The sequence below is a fragment of the Musca vetustissima genome, unplaced genomic scaffold (genome assembly GCF_032173495.1).
Source record: "Musca vetustissima isolate MV318-11 ecotype Yass unplaced genomic scaffold, APGP_CSIRO_Mvet_v1 utg1268, whole genome shotgun sequence".
Classification (NCBI taxonomy): domain Eukaryota; kingdom Metazoa; phylum Arthropoda; class Insecta; order Diptera; family Muscidae; genus Musca; species Musca vetustissima.
Genome location: NW_026882850.1, coordinates 314,531 through 336,933, shown reverse-complemented (window position 1 = coordinate 336,933; position 22,403 = coordinate 314,531). Strand labels below are relative to the sequence as shown.

General features: G+C 32.1%; 1 protein-coding gene across 1 annotated transcript in view; it reads right to left on the bottom strand.

The window, feature by feature from the left end:
• Nucleotides 1–22,162, bottom strand: part of LOC133329538 (serine/threonine-protein phosphatase rdgC) — a 92,430-nt gene extending 70,268 nt beyond the window's left edge. The window contains exon 1 of the mRNA XM_061538013.1: nucleotides 21,873–22,162. Within this exon, the coding sequence (XP_061393997.1) occupies nucleotides 21,873–22,155 (283 nt within the window). The 5' untranslated portion in view covers nucleotides 22,156–22,162. The remainder of the gene's footprint in view (nucleotides 1–21,872) is intronic.
• Nucleotides 22,163–22,403: the final 241 nt, after the last annotated feature.

The following is a 22,403-nucleotide window of genomic DNA, read 5'->3' as shown; positions in this document are numbered from 1 at the left end:
CTCCGAACAATATAAATGTGTAAATAAACAATTTATCACTGAAATATAATTATTAATAGTTGCTTAAAATTTCTTTATTACATGATTTTACATGACGTATAAGTTATGACAACAATCATACGCCCATTACACCTATGTGGATAATTTTGGGAAAATACTGTCAAGGAAAGAAATATTCTACATCAAATTTCGCTAAGGGTCTGCGAATAACAGAAATATGTAGATACAATATATAACCCAATAATATCGCCCTTAATTTGCTACAAATTTGTTAGGTTTTTGGCTGCATTTTGGGCATTTCGAACTTGACCGGAATTCTGCACTAAGACTTCGAGTTATGGGAAAAGTGTCAATGGAAAAAGTAATCTACATCGAATTTCACTATAAGTGACCGAACACTTGTGAGCTATAGATTTAATAGGTACCACGAAAATTTCCATGAACATTTTAAAAATCAACTAAAAACGTTAATATTATTTTTTTAAGTGATTAAGTTGCAGGGCCATAATTTCCCCAATAACGAATTTAAGCGAACTGATGTCAAGGAAAGAAATATTCTCCATAAAATTCCACTAACTGTCTCCGAACAACAGAAATCTGTAGATATAATACATACTCAGAAAATGTTGCCGTTAATATAGTACAGAAATGTTAGCTTTTTTCACTACATTTTGAGCATTTCGAGTTTGGGCCAAATTCTCAAACTAAACTATATTTTAGAGGAAAACAATCAAAGCGAAAAATAATCCTCATCAAATTTCACTATAAGTGTCCGAACAATTGTAAGCTATAGATGTAATAGGTACCACGAAAATTTCCATGACAATTATAAAAATCAACGAAGAACCGCAAATATTATTTTTCTTAAGTAATTATTTTGCAGGGGCCATAATTTCCCCAAACACTGCATTGTAGTGGGTTAATGTCAGGGAAAGAAATATTCTCCATCAAATTCCACTAAGGGTCTCTGAACAACAGGAATCTTTAGGTATAAGAAATACTTAGAAAATTTGGCCTTTAATTTGATACAAAAATGTTAGCTTTTTTTGACTGCATTTTGAGTATTTCGAGTTTCGGCCAATATGACCAACTAGAATATCATTTAGGTAGAAAGTGTCAATGTAATAAATAATCTTCATCAAATTTCACTATAAGTGTCCGAACAATTGTAAGCTATAGATTCAACAGGTACCGCGAAAATTTGCATGAAAATTATAAAAATCAACCAAAAAACGCACATTTAATTTTTCGTTAGTAATTATTTTATAGGGGCCATAATTTTCCCAACTCTGCATTGTAGTGGGTTAATGTCAATGAAAGAAATATTCTCCATCAAATTCCACTAAGGGTCTCCGAACAACAGAAATCTGTAGATATAATAAATACTAAGAAAGTATCGCCTTTAAATTGATACAAAAATGTTAGCTATTTTGACTGCATTTTGAGTATTTCGAGTTTGGGCCAAATTCTCCCAATAGACCTTAATTTAGGCGAAAAGTGTTAATGGTAAAAATAATCGTTATCGAATTTTATTAGAAGTGTTCGAACAATAACAAGCTGTAGCTTTAATACATATCCCGAAAATATCGATGCCATGTATAAAAGTAAACCAAAAGCAGAAAATCAGAATTTTTCTTAGTAATAGTTTTACAGAGGTCATTATTAGGCTTATGCCACAAATTAGCGGACTGCTGTCAAGGAAAGATATATTCTCCGTTAAATTCCACTAAGGGTCTCCGAATAAGAGAAATCGGTAGATATAATAGATAACCAAAAAAATATCGCATTTTACTCGGTATAGAAATATAGGCTTTTTGACCACAATTTGAGTAATTCGAGTTTGGGCCAAATTCTCCCAATAGAATTTAATTCAGAGGAAAAGTGTCAATGGAAAACATAATCCTTATCGAATTCTATAATAAGTGTTCGAACCATAGTAAGGTGTAGCTTTAATACATATCCCGAAAATATCACGGCCAATTAGAAAAATAAACCAAAAACAGCAAATCGGAATTTTTCTTAGTAATAGCTTTGCAGAGGCCATTATTAGGCTTATGCTACAATTTAGCGGACTGCTGTCATGAGAAGAAATATTCTCCATCAAATTCCACTAAGGGTCTCCGAACAACAGGAATCTTTAGGTATAAGAAATACTTAGAAAATTTGGCCTTTAATTTGATACAAAAATGTTGGCTTTTTTGACTACATTTTGAGTATTTCGAGTTTGGGCCGAATTCTCCCAATAGACTTTAATCTAGGGGAATAGTGTTAATGGAAAAAATAATCCCTATCGAATTATAGTAGAAGTGCTCGAACAACAACAAGATGTAGCTTTAACACATATCCCGAAAATATCAATGTCAATTATAAAAATAAACCAAAAACAGCAAATCTGAATTTTTCTTAGTAATAGTTTTGCAGAGGCCATTATTAGGCTTATGCTACAATTTAGCGGACTGCTGTCATGAGAAGAAATATTCTCCATCAAATTCCACTAAGGGTCTCCGAACAACAGGAATCTTTAGGTATAAGAAATAATTAGAAAATTTGGCCTTTAATTTGATACAAAAATGTTGGCTTTTTTGACTGCATTTTGAGCATTTCGAGTTTGGGCCAAATTCTCCCAATAGACCTTAATTTAGGCGAAAAGTGTTAATGGAAAAAATAATCTTCATCAAATTTTAGTATAGATGTCCTACAAATATTAAGCTGTACCTTTAATAGGATCCGCAAAAAAATGCATACGAATTATAAAAATAAGCCAAAAATGCAACATAGATTTTTTTCTTAGTAATACCTTTGCAGAGGCTATTTTAAGGCCTATACTACATATTACAGAGCTCATGTCAAGGAAAGAAATATTCTTTATCAAATTCTAATAGGGGTCTCGGAACAACAAAAATTTGTATATGTGCTATATAATGCTAAAAAAATGGTTTTGTTTCAGCAAATATTGTTTTCATTGTACTCCTTGGCGTATAAGTTATGACAGCAATTATACCTCCCCATGAACCATATTAACCAAAGGATTATATTTTTTTATTATTTTCCGCTTTCCAAACCTATTGAATCATAAAAAATTTAACTGTACGATTGCTATTGGTATTTTCCCATAAATGTTTTCCCCATTATTTCCACTTGGCCAGCAATGTAATTTACATAGTTCACACACACACAGTCCAAGGTACTACAACTTCAATTGCAATTAATTTATAAATTGCCACTGACAATATCTATAAAATGATAAACTTAATTACTGGCAATTTAATACAAACAAACAGCAACACACATATGTATATAAATGTGTTGTTGCGTTTTTTAATAATTCCACAACCCTTTAGAGGATGCATGGTAGGAAGTCGGAGGAGAATGGTAACCAATTACATTATGAATTTTTTAAAACTTAAATTGTTTTTTTCTGTTGATAGAGCATTTAACCGGGAAAACTAATCTACACTAATTGAGTGGAAATCCCTCGATGTTGTCGGGTTGTTTTTATACGAAAAACAAAAATTATCCATTAAATGAAAAACATATTCTTGTTAAGTAATTGGAAAAAATGCATTGTCAGACATGGAAGTGAGGTGTGAGGATATGAAAAATTTAATTAGGCTTCTTAAATAGAAGTTTTTCCTACCTTTTTCCCTACTGAATAATATGTATCCCTTTCGAAAAAATTATTCACTTATAATAAATGAAATAATTGCCATAGAAAATTGTCCAATTAGAATTCTTCACTCAAATAAAATTGACCAAATGCCATTAATTTGTAAATGTCAAGTTTAAAGTTTTGCCAATTTACCTATCAAAGAAGAGAGAGAAAAGCTAATGAAATGTCAATAAACAAACATCAATTGTTTGTTTTTTGTTTTTGTTTTGGGGCCAAACAAACACAGCCAAAAACCCACTTCAAAGAGAATTCGTTTGGTAAATGCCTGAGTGAGCGTATGATTGATGTGAACTTTGATACATCAATCATACGCAAAGGTGGGTTTCAATTTATATCAATCATACGCCAAGGGATATCAGGTCATTTTAAAGCAGCATGTCAGGCAGATGACAGGTGGTGAAAATAAAAATATTTAAATAACTGCAAATTGGCATTATGGGCAGGAGAAATCATTTCTAAATGACCTTCAAAATAGGTATTTATTTTCCGATAGTTATATGGTGTAGGCGCCATTTCTACCCTTGTTCATAGGTTTAGTGGGACGATGTAAATGGAGAAAATAGTCTTCATCAAATTTCATTAAAGGTCTCCAAAGAACCCAAATCTATAGATTTGATACATGACCAGGAAACTTAGGTATTAATTTACTACCAATATATTGGATTTTTTAAATAATTTTGAGAATTTCGAATATGGGTCGAATTCAGCACGAAGACTTTAGTTTAGGACGAAAATGTCAATGGAAGAAATACTCCTTATCAAATTCTACGTTGGGTCAGCATACTAAAGATATGTGTAGCTTCAATAGATATCCCGAAAATATTAGTGACAATTGTAACAATGAACGAAAAATGTATCCAAATAATTTTTCGTTAGTAATATTTTGTGGGTTCAATTATTTCCCCTTAGGTGAATTTCAGGGTGACGATGTCAAGGCAAGAAATATTCTTCACAAAATTTCACTAAGGGTCTCCAAAGAACACAAATCTATAGATATAACACATGACATGGAAATATCGGATTTATTTCCCTACAAAAATATGTACTTTTTTGTGTTAATTTTGGGCATTTCGAATAGTAGCGGAATTTAGCAAGAAGACTTTACTTTAGGAGATAGAATTCAACGGAGAAAATAATCGACATCAAATTCTACTATGGGTCTCCATTCCGAAGATAAGTGTAGATATAATAGATATTGGTAAAATAGCGGCGACAATTACAAAAATCCAACGAAAAGGTATCGAAAAAATTTTTCTTATGTAATATTTTGTAGGGACCATTCTACCCTTGTTGTTAAGTTTAGCGGGACGATATAAAATTTCACATAGGGTCTTCAAAGAACCCAAATCTATAGATGTGATATATGATCAGGATATATAGGTGACAATTTACTACCAAAATATTGGATTTTTTAAATGAAGTTTTAGTATTTCGAATATGGGCCGAATTTAGCACGAAGACTTTAGTTTAGGACAAAGATGCTATTGGATGAAAGAATCTGCATCAAATTCTACATTGGGTCACCTTGCTACAGATAAGTGTAACTTCAATAGATATCCCGAAAATAATGCTGACAATTGTAACAATTAACCAAAGATGCATGGAAATAATTTTTCTTCAGTAATATTTTGTAGGGGCAATTATTTCCAATATCCTACATTTTAGGAAGGCGATGTCAAGGTATGAAATAATCCTCATAAAATTTCACTAGGGATCTCCGAGGAACTCAAATCCATAGATAAAATACATGACCGCGAAATATAGGTGTTAATTTATTACAAATATAGGCTATTTTTGTGGTCATTTTAAGCATTTCTAATATGGGCGGAATTCGATAAGAACTCTTAACGTTAGAATTTTGATATTAAAGGAAGAAATAATCTCCATCAAATTTTACTATGGGACACCTTACTAAAGATAAGTGTAGCTCCAATAGATATCCCGAAAATATGGGTGACAATTGTAACAATGAACCAAAAATGTATGGAAATAAATGTTCTTTAGTAATATTTTGTAGAGCCAATTTCTTCAATTACCCTGCATTTTAGGAAGGTGATGTCAAGGTATGAAATAATCCTCATAAAATTTCACTGTGGGTTTTCGAAGAACTCAAGTCAATAGATAAAATTCTTGACCGCGAAATATAGGTGATAATTTATTACAAAAAATAGGTGATTTTGGTGTTAATTTTCAGTATTTCGAATATCGGCCGAATTCAGCATGAAGACTTTAATTTAGAACAAAGATCTCAATGAAAGAAATAATCCTCATCAAATTCTACGCTGTCAAGGTATGAAATAATCTCTATAAAATTTCACTATGGGCCTCCTAAGAACTCAAATCTCTAGATATAATATATGACCGGAAAATATAGGTATTAATGTACCACAAAAATATGTGCTATTTTGAGTTCATTTTGAGCATTTCGAATATGAGCGGAATTTTGTTGGAACCCTTAAAAGCAGAATGTAGATATTAATGCAAGAAATAATCTCCATCGAATTTTACTAAGGGTCACCATATTGATGATAAGTGTAGCCATAAAAGATATCAGAAAAAATCGGTGACAATTATAACAATGAACCAAAAATGTATCGAAAGGAATTTTCCATCAGTAGTATTTGGTGGGGACAATTACTTTACTTTTGGTGGACTTTAGGGTGACGATATCAAAGTAAGAAATGTTCGTCATTAAATTTCACTATGGATTCCGAAGAACTCAAATCTATAGATAAAATATATAACCGGAAAATATAGGTGTTAATATACCATAAAAATAAGTGATTTTTTGTGTTCATTTTGTGCATTTCGAATATTGACGGAATTCATCAGGAAGACTTTATTTTAGAAGGTAGATACCAATGAAGGAAATATTCTACATGAAATTCCACTATGGGTCCCCGCACTGAAGTTATGTGTAGCTCTAATAGATATAGGTAAAATATTGCAGACAATTATAAGAATTCACCAAAAATGTATAGAAAAAAATTTTCTTCAGTAATATTTTGTAGGGATCATTACTTCACTTTTTCCTTAGTTTAGCGGGACGATGTCTACGGAGAAATTATTCACCATCAAATTTTACTATGGGATTCCCCTCCAGAGATATATGTTGCTATACACCGTATTGCTAAAAATATCGATGACAACTATGATAATAAACCAAAATAATGATCCGCTGCGTTTTGCTTCAGTTCTACTTTTTTCATATGTTAAATTTTGTAGGGCCCATTTCTACTCTTACTCCTTAGTTTAGCGGGATGATGTCAAGAGAAATAATATTCTGCATCAAATTTCACTATGGGGTTCCCTTCCGGAGATATATGTAACTCTACTCCGTATTGATAAAAATATCGACGACAACTGTGATAATAAACGAAAAAAGGATCCACTGCATTTTTCTTGAGTTATTTTTTGTGTGGGTCCATTTTTCCCCATATCCTTCATTGTAACGGGTCGATGTCGAGGTAAGAAATGTTCCCAATCAAATTCCCCTTAAGGTATCCACAGAACATAAATCTCTAGATATAATATAGGACTTGAATATAGAGATTTTACACTACTACAAAAAATGGGTGATTTTTTGTTCAAATTGGAAGACTTGACTTTATGTCACCTTTATCAAATCTGAAGATAAGTATAGCTATAATAGAAATCGGTTTAATATCGTTAACATTTAAACAATGATCGAAAATTGTATCTACACAATTTTTCTTCAGTAACATTTTGTACGGGCCCTTACTTCCCATACCCTTCATATTAGCGGAGGGATGTCAAGGTAAGAAATATTCCTCATCAAATTTTACTAGGGGTCCCCAAAGAACACAAATACATAGGTGTTATATGAGACTTGAAAAAATCGATGTTGATTTATTACAAAAATATGTGATTTTTTGTGCTCATTTTTAACACTTCGAATATGACCGAATTCAGCAAGAAGGCATTACTTTAAGGCAAAGATGTTAATGAAGAAAATAATCTTCATCAAATTCTACTGGGGGTCACCACCCTGAAGATCAGTGTAGCTATAATATATAAGGCTAAAAAATTGGTGACAATTTTAACCATGAACCAAAAATGCATCGAAAAAAATTTCTTCAGTAATATTTTGTTGGGGCAATTTTTTCACTTTAGTTTGAGTTTAGAGATTCGAAGTCAAAGGCGGAAATATTCTGCATCAAATTTCATTTAGGGTGTCTAAATACCAAAAATCTCTATATAGAATAGTTACCATATAAAACATACAACAAAGTATACGAAATTTGTACAATTTTTAAATAACTACCTCTCCCACCTTTGGAGCGTATGATTAATAATAATTCATGATTTCATTTAATTAATAACACTCATACGCCAAAAGTTATTTTCCTGTAAATAAAAAAACAGCATAATTTTCATCTTTTTCCAAGGCATGAAATTAAATTTTGTACATCGTTTTCATTATTTACATGCTATAAACAAACATAATTCCTGAGTCAAATACGCGCGCATACACACCCACACAGACTCGCTTCGAAATGCAAATTTCCCTACAGAAGAAAAAAAAAGCTCTCTGAAGTGTGTTCAACAGAAGAGAAATATCTTCAGCAAAGTTGAACAATTTTTTTGTTTGAAATGGAATGAGTCTTCCCCCTCCTTCAACATTCATTTGCATTTATAACGAGTGAGTGAATGAGTAATCTCCCCAGCTCTTCCTACGCCGTTTGTAGCAGAGAACAAGGAAATGAGTAAATTTGCATATGTATAAGTATGACGATGATGTTTTTTCCAGTTAAACAGTTAAAAAGACTTCTGGGACTTTATTTTATTTTCCAGTTTTTATGGAGATGAAAAAAGCCAAGAGAACAGACCTCCAAATAGGATTTGCGGGAAATAATAATAAATTGAGTGTTTTCAGAAATAAATGAATAATTTTTCATATTATTTTTTTCTAAGTTATTCTATTAATGGAAAATCTATGTTGAGAACCAGAATAAAATATTCTACAAGAAAAATCCCATGGTAATTGATTCAGGCATTGGTCCTAAAGGACCAAGAGATTTAATAGAGATCCAATTACCTTTCTTTTAAAGAATATTTCCTTCATTTTTTTTCGAAAAAGTGCAGTATACTTTTCCGGACAGTCCTTTCAAAACGCAATTCTGCCTCAGATATTCCTTGTGGCGACATAAAATTAAAAAAAAATAAATGTGAAACCTCCGGGGGCGTATGATGTGTGTCACAACGTATACGCACCATGGTATCATTGAAATTAATATATCTGCAATTAAAATTAATATTGTCATCTATATTTTAATGCTAAGCACTACAATTGGAGATTTTTGTTCTTCACAGACCCCAAGTGAAATTTGATAAGGAATATTTCTTGCCTTAACATCGTTCTCCTAACATCCACCAAAGTGGAAGTAATGGCCCCAGCAAAATATTACTGAAGAACAAAATATTTCGATACATTTTTCGATCATTGTTATAATTGTCACCGATATTTTACCTATACCTATTATAGCTACACGAATCTATATTGGGGTGACCCATAGTGGAATTTGATAAATATTATTTTCTTCGTTGATACCAACCTCCTAAAATAATTTCTTATTGGTGAATTCGATCCAAAATCGAAATGCTTAAAATGAACATAAAACAGCACGTTTTTTGTAGTAAATTAACAGCGTATTACCAAGTCCTATATTACAACTATAGGTTTGTGTTCGTTGGTGACCCCTAGTGAAATTTGATGAGGAACATTTCATTCCTTGACAACGACCCTCTAAAATCCGCACAAGTGTAATAATGACCCCCACAAAATTTTATTGAAGAAAAATATTTTTAATACATTTTTGGTTGATTTTTATAATTCCCACCGATATTTCACCGGTATCTATTATAGGTACACTTATCTTCAGTAGGGTTACCCACAGGGGAATTTGATGCAGATTATTTTCTACATTGATACCAGCCTCCTAAAACAATTACTTATTGGTAATTTTTACCCAAACTATAAATACTCAAATTTAGGCCATAAAAGGCAATAATTTTGTAGTTATCTAACACCCATATTTCCCGGTCATGTATTATATGTATAGATTTATGGTCTTTGGAGACCCATAGTGGAATTTTATGGGACATATTTCTTCCCTTGATATCGTCTCCCTAAACCCTACTTAGCATGAAGTAATTGACCCTACAAAATATTACTCAAGAAAAATTCTTTCGATAAATTTTTGGTTCATTATTATAATTGTCAGCGACATTTTACCGATATCTGTTATAGCTACGCATATCTTCAGAGCGGTGACCCACAGTGGAATTTGATGAAGATTACTTTCTTTCTTAGTAGCAGCATCCCAAAATAATTCCTTATTGGTGAATTTGACCCAAACTCGAAATGCTCAAAATAATGTAAAATAATCACATATTTTTGTAGTAAATTAACACCGATGTTTCCGGGTCATATATTATATCTATAGATTTATGTTCTTTAGAGACCCATAGTGGAATTTTATGGGGAATATTTCTTTCATCGATATCCTTCCTCTAAAACCCACCTAAGTGAAAGTAAAAGCCCTTACAAAATATTACTGAAGAAAAATTCTTTCGATACATTTTTGGTTCATTGTTATAATTGTCAGCGATATTTATTATAGCTACAGAATAGTGACCCACAGTGGAATTTGATGCAGATTATTTTTTCCATTGACAACTACTTCCTACAGTAATGTCTTAATAGAGAATTTAGACCAAGTTAGAAATACTCAAAATTAAACATAAAAACCAAATATTTTTGTATTCAACTTAAGGTTGATTTTTGCCGGATATGTATTATATCTAGAGACTGCTGTTCTGAAGGGACACTTAGTGGAATTTTATGTAGAACAAATCGTCCTTTAGTATCATCCCGCTCAAATGCATGATAGTGGAAGTAATGGCCTCTACAAACTATCAACCGAGGAAAACGATGCTATATATTTTTTAGGTTTTATATTCAAATTTCCATCGATATTTCTGCGATATATATTGTTTATATACATATCTTCAGATCGGCAGCCTATTGTAGAATTTTGTGGAAAATATTTTCCTCATTGGCAACTATCCCCAAAAGTAAAGCCTTATTGGAGAAATTGATCCAAATGGATGTGTTCAATAGCAAGGCACAGACATGTAAAAATAAATTATTTTCCAAATTTGCAGAGCTATTTTCGAGATATGTATCATATATTCCGACTTCTGTTGTTCCGAGACCCATAATGGAATTTGATGAAGAATATTTCTTCCATTAACAACAACTTCCTAAAATGAGAATTAGAGGTGCTAAAGGTATCCATAAAACATTCACTATGTGGTAATATGATATCTATGTATTTGCCTATATCTCTAAAAGTTTATTGATATTTCGAAGATATGTAGCATAGCTACACCTTATATCTGTTCGGTGACCATAAGTGAAATTTGATGAAGAGTATTTTCTACCTTGACAACTTCCCCCAAAAATGAGGTCTTATGGGAGATTTTTGACCATATGGAACTACTTAAAATTAAAGCCATACATAGTGGCGTATAACTATCAACATAACTCATACGCACCATATTCCCATAATTCAATATTTTACTTATCTGTAGCTCCCAATTTAAACTACATTTTATTTTTTTATTTATTCCCCCCATCTCTTCTTTGTACTGGATTATAACTGCCAACTTTACAGAATTGCCTGTAAACACATAACCATGAAAAAAACGGTGAAAACTTTCATCCCAGTAGTGGCACTTTAAACTGTAACTATATCAGCAGAACTATAAGTTTGGTCATAACATAAACATCACTCACATGTACAGGGCACAGCTACTCATATATATGTGTGTGTGTATGTATGACTGTACTTGTAGATAAAGTTCAATTGTGATAGAGGTATAAACTTTTAAAACCCACTTAAGTCAATAGTGAGAGAGCGAAGGGGAGAGAGATGAGGGGGCAAACAACTCGAGAAGGCCAAAACCAGACATTGAAACAGAAGTGGCAGTGGATGAATGTTAACTATGTTGAGTGGCATTTAACAAAAGTGAAAGTCATATTGGGTAGTAGTTTTCAAATGGAAAATATTTATTGACTTAGAAGGGTAGAAGGAGAGTTTTAGAACATAAGTGGTTTTCAATTCGGTTTTCATGGAAAAGAAATATTAAACTTATGATTGATTTAAAAAAGGATACTTCAAAAATATTTTTAAAAAAATACTAGTCTTGTATAGATCTTAAAAAAATCCAAGCCTTGTGTAGATCACTTAAGAATAATTTTAAAAAATCTACGCCTGTCAAGAATCATCAGAAATGTGAAGTGAAAATACTTCCTGTGGAAATCTTAAACGCAATTGGGGATAGTTTTTCTGATAGTCCTCTCAAAACGTAGTTCTTACTCTGATATTCCTTTGCGACAAAATTAAATTATTAAGCCCTTTAGAAAACTTCGTGGCGTATGATGTGTGTCACAACGTATACGCCACATTGTAACATCAAATCAAATATTTATTGAGATTAAATTCAACATTTGACATTGATATTTTAATGTTAACCATTATATCTACAGATTTTCGTTATTCCCAGACCCCAAGTAAAATTTGACGAAGAACATTTTTTACATTGACATTATCCCGCTAGAATCAACCCAAAGTGGAATAATTGCTCCTACAAAATATTACTGAAGAAAAATATGGTATTTACATTTTTACATGATTTTTCTAATTGTCACTAATATTTTTCCGATATCTATGATAGATACACTTATCTTCTGTTCGGGGACCCAGAGTTGAATTTGATGAAGATTATTTTCTCCCTTGATAGCAACCTCCTAAAATAATTCCTTATTAGTAATTTTGGACCAAACTAGAAATGCTCAAAATAAGGTAAAAAATCACTTATTTTTGTAGTTAATTAACACCGATATTTCTGGGTCATATAGTATATCTATAGATTTGTGTTCATTGGAGACCCTAAGTGAAATTTGATGAGGCTTATTTCTTCCCTTGATATCGTCTCCCTAAAGCCCACCTAAGTGTAAGTAATTAACCCTATAAAATATTACTCAAGAAAAATTCTTTCGATAAATTTTTGACTCATTACTGTAAATGTCACCAATATTTTACCGCTATCTATGATAGATACACTTATTTTCGGTAAGGCGACCCATATTAGAATTTGATGAAGATTATTATCTCCCTTGATTATAACCTCCTAAAGTAATTCCGTATAGGTGAATTTGGCCCAAATTAAAAATACTCAAAAATAGGTGAAAACGTAGATATTTTTGTAGGAAATTAATACCGGTTTTCCTTGCCCTATATTAGAGGTATGGATTTGTGTTTGCTGGAGATCCATAGTGAAATTTGATGGAGAATATTTTATACTTTGACATAATCCCTCGATAATCAACCAACAGTGAAGTAATTGCCCCTACAAAATAATACTGAGAAAAAATTTAATATATACATTTCTAGTCGATTTTTATAATCGCCACCAATATTTTACCGATATCTATTATAGATACACCGATCTTCAGTACGGTGACCCATAGTGAAATTTGATGGAGATTATTTTCACCATTGATAGCGACCTCCTAAAGTAATTCCTTATTGGAAATTTTGGACCAAACTGGAAATGCTCAAAATAAATGAAAAATCGACATATTTTTGTAGTAAATTAACACCGATATTTCTGGGATAGATATTATATCTATAGATTTGCATTCTTTGGAGACCCTTAGTGAAATTTGATGAGGAATATTTCATCCCTTGATATCGGCTTTCTATAGCCCACCTAAGTGGAAGTAATTTAACCCTACAAAATATTACTCAAGAAAAATTCGTTCGATACATTTTTGACTCATTATTGTAATTGTTAGCAATATTTTTCCGATATCTATTATAGATAGACTTATCTTCAGAACGGTGACCCATAGTAGAATTTAATGAAGACTATTTTCTTTATTGGTAGCAACCTCATAAAATAATTCCTTATTGAGAAAACTAGAAATGCTCAAAATAATGTAAAAAATCACCTATTTCTGTAGCAAATTCACACCGATATTTCTGGGTCATGTATTATATCTATAGATTTGTATTCTTTGAAGACCCTTAGTGAAATTTGATGAGGAAGATTTCTTTCCTTGATATCGTATTTCTAAAGTCGACCTCAGTGGAAGTAATTGACCCTACGAAATATTACTCAAGAAAAATTCGTTCGATACATTTTTGACTCACTATTGTAATTGTTAGCAATATTTTATTGATATCTATTGTAGATAGACTTATCTTCGGAACGGTGGCCCATAGTGGAATTTGATGGAGATTATTTTCTCCATTTATAGCAACCTTTTAAAGTAATTCCGTATAAGTGAATTTGGCCCAAATTAAAAATACTTAAATATAGGGAAAATATTTTAAAATTAACACCACTTTTTTCTTCTCTTATAATGTATATTGGAGATCCATAGTGAAATTTAATGAAGAACATTTTTACTTTGACGGTCTACATATTATATAGGTTCTTAAAAATATATATTTTTAAAAATCCCCGCCTTCGTATTCCTCGGAATAATTAAATTACTTTCTTCCTCTGAGGGTATTGGTTGCGTATGACTATTGTCACCATGTATACGCCCCCCTGTGATCCCATTATTAAAATCCTTCCTAAATGTTTTAATTCTCTTTGAATTTGAATCAATTTTTGAAGCGATTTTAAATGAATATGTTAACAAATATTTTGTATAAATTACCAACCAAATCCCTTTAGAGGCTACCAGCATCATCATTAAATATTTACAATTTCTCTTGTCAATATCCTAAAATTCATGTTCATGTGCCCAACAGAAATATTTCCATATTATTTAATAATAAACTAATAAAAGAGATTATAATGAAATTTTGTTGTATATATAAATTAAATAAAGTTGGATATCGACATCGAACACTCACACATCTTGCAAAAATATTCACTCATCCGAGCCACCCATAGTCAGGCTGATATGTATTGCTTTACGGTTGCTCAGGTGATTTTTGGTTTCACAATTTTTCGGTTTCTATTTTGTAGTTGTTTGTGTGTATGTGTGTGTCCCCTCCGATCCTGTCAACATTGTTTATGTTTAGTTATTATCCTGCTGCTAAGAGGATTATTTGACATTCAATATGTGTGGGCTGTGTATGTGCTTTGAGTGTTAAAGGTGATATGGAATTTCAATCAAAGGGCATCTGACCGAGGACACAAAGTGTGGACCAAATATAAATCGCATTCAATTCAATTCCATTGCAAGAATAAGTTTTGTAATATTTTTCAGTGGCGTATTAGAGTTGACAACACTCATACGCACCCTGAGTAGAAATTAGAAATTGTGGCGTATACGTTTTGTCAACACTTATACGCACCCTCTCCAATTGAGATTTCAAATTATTAAATTTTTACAACCAAATCAAAGGTTCGCCAATCAAAATCCTTTACAACCATAATCTGTAACCTCTTCGCCATCAGATTTTCCGCACAACAACTTTATCATCTGTAGGTCAAGGGAATTTTTTTGCCAGCCACTAAATCTTACACTACTGACTTGACTTTGATTAATGTTTGTAAATATTTAACACTCGCATTAGCGTCCAGCTTTACGCCATGCCATTACGTAGCACTCATTTGAGAGCTCCGTCTTCCACATTTCCATTGAGTAAAAAATTGTCTTCCTCAAAAGGAGAAACCTTGCTTTGCCACTGACCGACAATACAAATGGATATCTTAATGCCAGGTGTCTTAACGGCGCCTTAATGTGTCATCCGGTGATAATGACTATGGTTCTGGCTCTCAGGCAATGTGAAGAAAAATCTCCCATGAAGGTGTTGGTTAGGTGAGAATTTAATTGGAAATTACTAAAATTATTTCTCTCCGTTTGGATTATTCCACAAGAATGGACATGGTAGTAGCTACGCAATTTTGTCTTCATCTTATTGGCTATTCTGTTTCTTTTTTTCGATCTGTTTGCCTAATCAGCAAGTGAAATTAATTGCAAATGACATTTGAAATGTCAAAAGGAAAGCAGATGAAATCAAGCAGAAATATGGTACTCAGGAATACATTAAAGCAAGTGGTAATGGGTTTATTTGGCAAGAGGCGACACAGTGGCGTATAAGTGGTGACAATAGTCATACGTAACCAGTACACTCACAGGTATTTTACAGTATTTTGAGTTTTGGCCAAATTCACCATCAAGGAATTACTTAAGGAGATGGCTATCAATGGAGAAAATAATCTTTATCAAATTTCACTATGGGTTACCGTACCGAACTTAAGTGTATCTATCACAGATATCGGTAAAATATTGGTGACAATTACAATAATAAATACAAAATTCTATCGAACGATTTTTTCTTGAGTAATATTTTATAGGGTCAATGACTCCCACTTACATGGACTTTAGGAAGACAATATCAAGGGAAGAAATAATCCTCATCAAATTTCACTAAGGGTCTCCAAAGAATAAAAATCTATAGGTATACAACATGACCCAGAAATATCGGTGTTAATTTGCTATAGAAATAGGTGATTTTTTACATTATTTTGAGCATTTCTAGTTTGGTACAAAATTACTAACAAGGAATATTTTTTTGAGGTTGCAATCAAAGGAGAAAATATTCTCTATCAAATTCTACTATGGGTCACCGAACCGCATATATGTGTATCTATAATAGATATCGGTAAAATATTGGTGACAATAACAATAATGAGTTAAACATTTATCAAAAGAATTTTTCTTTAGTAATATTTTGTGGGGTCAATTACATTCACTTAGGTGGGCTTTAGGAAGACGATATCAAGGGAAGAAATATTCCTCATCAAATTTCACGAAGGGTCTCCAAAGAAGACAAATTTATATATATATAATATATTACCCAGAAATATCGATGTAAATTTACTACTGAAATAAGTGATTTTTTTTACCTTACTTTGAGCATTTCTACTTTTGTCCAAAATTACATATATAGAATTACTTTAGGAGGTTGCTATCAATGGAGAAAATAATCTCCATCAGATTTCACTATGGGTCACCCTACCGAAGATAAGTGTATATATCATAGATATCCGCAAAATATTGGAGACAATTCTAAAAATCAACCAAAAATGTATATATTATATTTTTCTTCAGTAATATTTTGTAGGAGCAAGTACCACACTTTTGGTTGATTCTAGCGGGATAATATCAAGGTAAGAAATATTCTGCATCAAATTTCACTATGGGTCTCCAAAAAATACAAATTCATAGCTATAAAATAGGAGAAGGAAAAAGCGGTATGGATTTCTTACAAAAATATTTGAGTTTTCTACCTAAATTTGAGTATTTCGAAGTTGGGCCAAATTCACAATTAAGGAATTACTTTAGGAGGTTGTTATGTATGAAGGATATAATCTTCATCAAATTCCACTATTGGTGACCGTTCTGAAGATATGTCTATCTATAATAGATATCGGTAAAATATTGATGACAATTACAATAACGAGTCAAAATTCAATCGAACGATTTTTTCTTGAGTAATATTTTGTAGGTTCAATTACTTCCACTTAGCTGGATTTTATGAGGACGATATCAAGGGAAGAAATATTCCTCATCAAATTTCACTTTGGATCTCCAAAGAGCCCAAATCTATAGATATAATATATGACCCAGAAATATCGATGTAAATTTACTACAAAAATAAGTGATTTTTTACCTTATTTTGAGCATTTCTACTTTTGTCCAAAATTACATATATAGAATTACTTTAGGAGGTTGCTATCAATGGAGAAAATAATCTCCATCAAATTTCACTATGGGTCACCGTACTGAAGATAAGTGTACCTATAATAGATATCGATAAAATATTGGTGACCATTACAATAATCAGTCAAAAATCAATCGAACGATTTTTTCTTGAGTAATATTTTGTAGGGTCGATTACATCCACTTAGGTGGACTTTAGGAAGACGATATCAATGGAAGAAATATTCCTCATCAAATTTCACTAGGGGTCTCCAAAGAACACAAATCTATAGATATAATGAATGACCCAGAAATATCGATGTTAATTAACTACAAAAATAAGTGATTTTTTACCTTATTTTGAGCATTTCTACTTTTGTCCAAAATTAATACTATGGAATTACTTAAGGAGGTTGGTATCAATGAAGAAAATAATCTCCATCAAATTTCACTATGGGTGACCGTTCTGAAGATAAGTCTATCCATAATAAATATCGATAAAATATTGGTAACAATTACAATAATGAGTCAAAAATCTAACGAACCATTTTTTTCTTTAGTAATATTTTGTAGGGTCAATTACATTCACTTAAGTGGGCTTTAGGAAGACCATATCAAGGAAAGAAATATTCATCATCAAATTTCACGTAGGGTCTCCAAAGAATACAAATCTATAGATATAATATATGACCCAGAAATATCGATGTTAATTTACTACAGAAATAAGTGATTTTTTACCTTATTTTCAGCATTTCTACTTTTGCCCAAAATTACTAATATGGAATTACTTTAGGAGGTTGCTATCAAGGCAGAAAATAATCTTCATCCAATTCCACTATGGGTCACCGTACTGAAGAAAAGTCTAGCTATAATAGATATCGATAAAATATTGGTGACAATTACAATAATAAATACAAAATTCTATCGAACGATTTTTTCTTGAGTAATATTTTGTAAGGTCAATTACAACCACATAGGCGGGCTTTAGGAAGACGATATCAATGGAAGAAATATTCCTCATCAAATTTCACTAACGGTCTCCAAAGAATACAAATCTATAGATATAATATATGGCCCAGAAATATCGGTATAAATTTACTACAGAAATAAGTGACTTTTTTACCTTATTTTGAGCATTTCTACTTTTGTCCAAAATTACTAATATGGAATTACTTTAGGAGGTTGCTATCAAGGGAGAAAATAATGTCCATCAAATTTCACTATGGGTCACCGTACCGACGTTAAGCCTATCTATCACAGATATCGATAAAATATTGGTGACAATTATAAAAATCAACCAAAAATGTATATATTATATTTTTCGTCAGTAATATTTTGCAGGAGCAATTACCACACTTTTGGTTGATTCTAGTGGGATAATGTGAAGGTATAAAATATTCTTCATCAAATTTCACTATGGGTTTCCAACAGATACAAATCCATAGCTGAAATATTGGAAAAGGAAAAAGCGCTATTTATTTCCTACAAAAATATTTGTGTTTTTTACCCCATTTTGAGTATTTCGAACTTGGGCCAAATTCACCATTAAGGATTCACTTTAGAAGGTTTCCATAAAGGCTGAAAATGATCCTCACCAAATTCCACTATAGGTCTCCGTACTGAAGATAAGTGTACCTATAATAGATATCTGTAAAATATTGGTGACAATTATAAAAATCAACCAAAAATGTATATATTACTTTTTTCTTCAGTAATATTTTGTAGGAGCAATTACTTCACTTTGGGTTGATTCTAGCGGGATAATGTCAAGGTAGGAAATATTCTCCATCAAATTTTACTTGGGTTCTGGGAATAACAAAAATCTCTAAATATAAGGGTTAACATTAAAATATCAATGCAAAATGTTATATTGAATCTCAATAAATATTTGATTTGTTGTTACAATGTGGCGTATACGTTGTGACACACATCATACGCCACGAGGTATTCAAAGAGCCGATTAATTTAATATTGTCGCAAGAAATATCAGAGGAAGATCGACGTTTTAGAGGTCTATCAGAAAAATAATAATACGATTTTTTTACATTTTTAAATTAATTTTTAGGAAATTTTCACATTTTTTAAGGTTCTGCACAAGGTGAGGATTTAAAAAAAAAATATTTTTGAGTTATTTCACAAGGCGTGGATTTTTTAAAAAATATTTTTGAGATTCTTCACAAGGCGAGGATTCTTTAAAAAATATTTTTGAGGTTCTTCATAAGGTGAGGATTCTTTAAAAAATATTTTTGAGGTTCTTCATAAGGTGAAGATTTCTTAAAAAAATATTTTTGAGGTTCCCTACAAGTTAAGTATTCTTCAAAAATTTTTAAATATTTTTTTATTGGGGCCCACTGTTCATATTCGATTATTTTTTATCTCCTGGCTTTTATTTCCCTCTCGAGAATTATTCAACTGCATTATAAATAGATTTGCGCATATATTTATTTGTTTGTTGATTTTTTTTCCGGCTGCTCTTCCTGTCTGCTGTGAAGTATTCACTTGAGGATATGGCTACTACTAGAGAGATAGACTCTCAATCTTGAAATCGGAATATTTATGTAAATATTGTGAGCTGTTTAAATATTAATGTAGCATAACGGAATTATGTGTTAGAATCGAAGGAGAAAGGATGAAGGATGTGACACAGGCAGAGGGATAATGATTTAACAAACCAAATTATTTACAAAGCAATAATCCGAGAAAGAAATTTATAAATAAATCGTCATGGGTACTTCAGGGCGTATAATTATTGTCACAACGTATACGCATTAGAGTCCATTAATTTAAATGGGAAAATAAGTGGACCTTGAATGGTAACTGCAGTCGTAATAATTCGAAGTTAATGAAGGCTTAAGGAGCCTAAATATTTCCTCCATTAAAAATAAACATTTAAAGTAATCGGAATTGCTGAGGATTTTTTTGCCCCAAGGACCCAACAAAAAAATACAAAACCCATATTTCAATATTCCGCAGTTTGTCTCCATGGCATGGCTACTTGTCCTCGCCCTGGTTACCCTGAATATTTTTTAATATATTCAGTTAAAAGGCCGAAATGCCGCTTGTCTGGTGTCCATCAAACAAAAAACGGACTGCAATCAAAGTCTAGTCAAACAGTGATGTGTCACACGTCGGTCGTCACGGCCACGAAAAATTCAATATTCCGCACAAAAACACTCATAGAAAGAATACCACCAATTGGAAAAACAACAACAAGAACCATTTTTTTCAAAGATGGTGTTGTTGGTCGGCACTTTCGCAAATGTGCGAGGCAGTTATTGTCCTGCCTTTTTTGTGTCGGCTATGTGGTTGATTGTTTGCCCGCAACTGCAACATGACGTTTTTCGGAAAATGACCTCATTATTTTAAATGACAACACAGTCGTGACATCGAAGCGAAAAAAATTTAAAAATTATTTTTATGGACCTACATAAGGCGTGGATTTTTTAAGGATTATTTTTCGGGATCTATATAAGGCGTGGATTTTTTTCAAAGATTATTTTTCGGGATCTATATAAGGCGTGGATTTTTTTAAAGATTATTTTTCGGGATCTATATAAGGCGTGGATTTTTTTAAAGATTATTTTTCGGGATCTATATAAGGCGTGGATTTTTTTAGAGATTATTTTTCGGGATCTATATAAGGCGTGGATTTTTTTAGAGATTATTTTTCGGGATCTATATAAGGCCTGGATTTGTTAAAGATTATTTTCCGGGATCTATATAAGGTGTGGATTTTTTTAGAGATTATTTTTCGGGATCTATATATTTTTTTCAAAGATTATTTTTCGCCTATAAGGATTTTTTTAAAGATTATTTTTCGGGATCTATATAAGGTGTGGATTTTTTTAGAGATTACTACTTTATCTACAATTATCGTTTTTATAAAAATTATCGATAATACTTTATTAAAAAAATCGATTAATAGTGCATTTTTTCTCCTTTTTTCTAGAAAAATGTAATCCCTAATTTTTAATTTTTTTAGTCATGCATGCCAAAAATCTCTGCCTGTCCTCCTATTATTCGTCACAATAGCATGATGTCATTTTTTCCATTTGTTTTTCCTTGTTTTTCTTCAAAGAAAAATAAACCCAACAAATGGTGACACACACAGCTTGAAAGAAAAAAATAAAATCTACTATTTTTTATTCAATAAAAAATGCGTTTCTTTTAAACTAACGGCCCGCGCCGTTCTTCGATAATGGTCAATAAATTTCGAAAAAAAAAATCGGGTTAAGTACCGATTATGGCTGAGTGCAGCAACATAAACAGGGGGAAGGCGAACACTAAAATCCACTTAAAATGTAAATTTGTTTTAAACAACATAGGATTTTTTTCATGGACATACGGAGAGGACCCATTGGGACCTTAATTTAAATTTTTCAATTTTGATTTTGTTGTTATTTTTTTTTGAATTAATATGAAAATGTGTGTTTTTGTACTTACTGATTTCTATTTTGGTCATGCTGAGACCCCTTGTCGGTTTACGCCAATGCCGGAGCCAACCTTTCGTCTGAAAGTACTGCAACAAACTGGAGGCCATACGACCATTTGCAACTTGATTCTGGCGCTGATTATCGCCGCCACTGCCACTGGCTGTGAAGGTGGTGGCCGTCTTGCCACCACGTTCAATTTCCGATGAACGGCATGACGATGATGTATCAAACGATGAGCTACGCCGCTGTTTGTGATTGCCACGCTGGCCGAAGCAAACGCAGCTACGCAACATGGTGGTGTTGGGTCTTGTTGAGGGGTCGTGGCCGTGGCTATGATTGTTGTTATCTGTTGTTGTTGGTGTCTGTGCCGCCGTTTTGGGTGATATTCGAACTTGGTCTTGTTCTTTAATTTCTATTGATGATGTTTTCTGCTGATTGCCGTTAAGGGAAGAATGTGTCTTATTGGCAGAGGAAGAAGGAGACGATGAACAAGAAGACAATATGAAGGTGGTATTCGATGGAGACGTATACAATGGAAGAT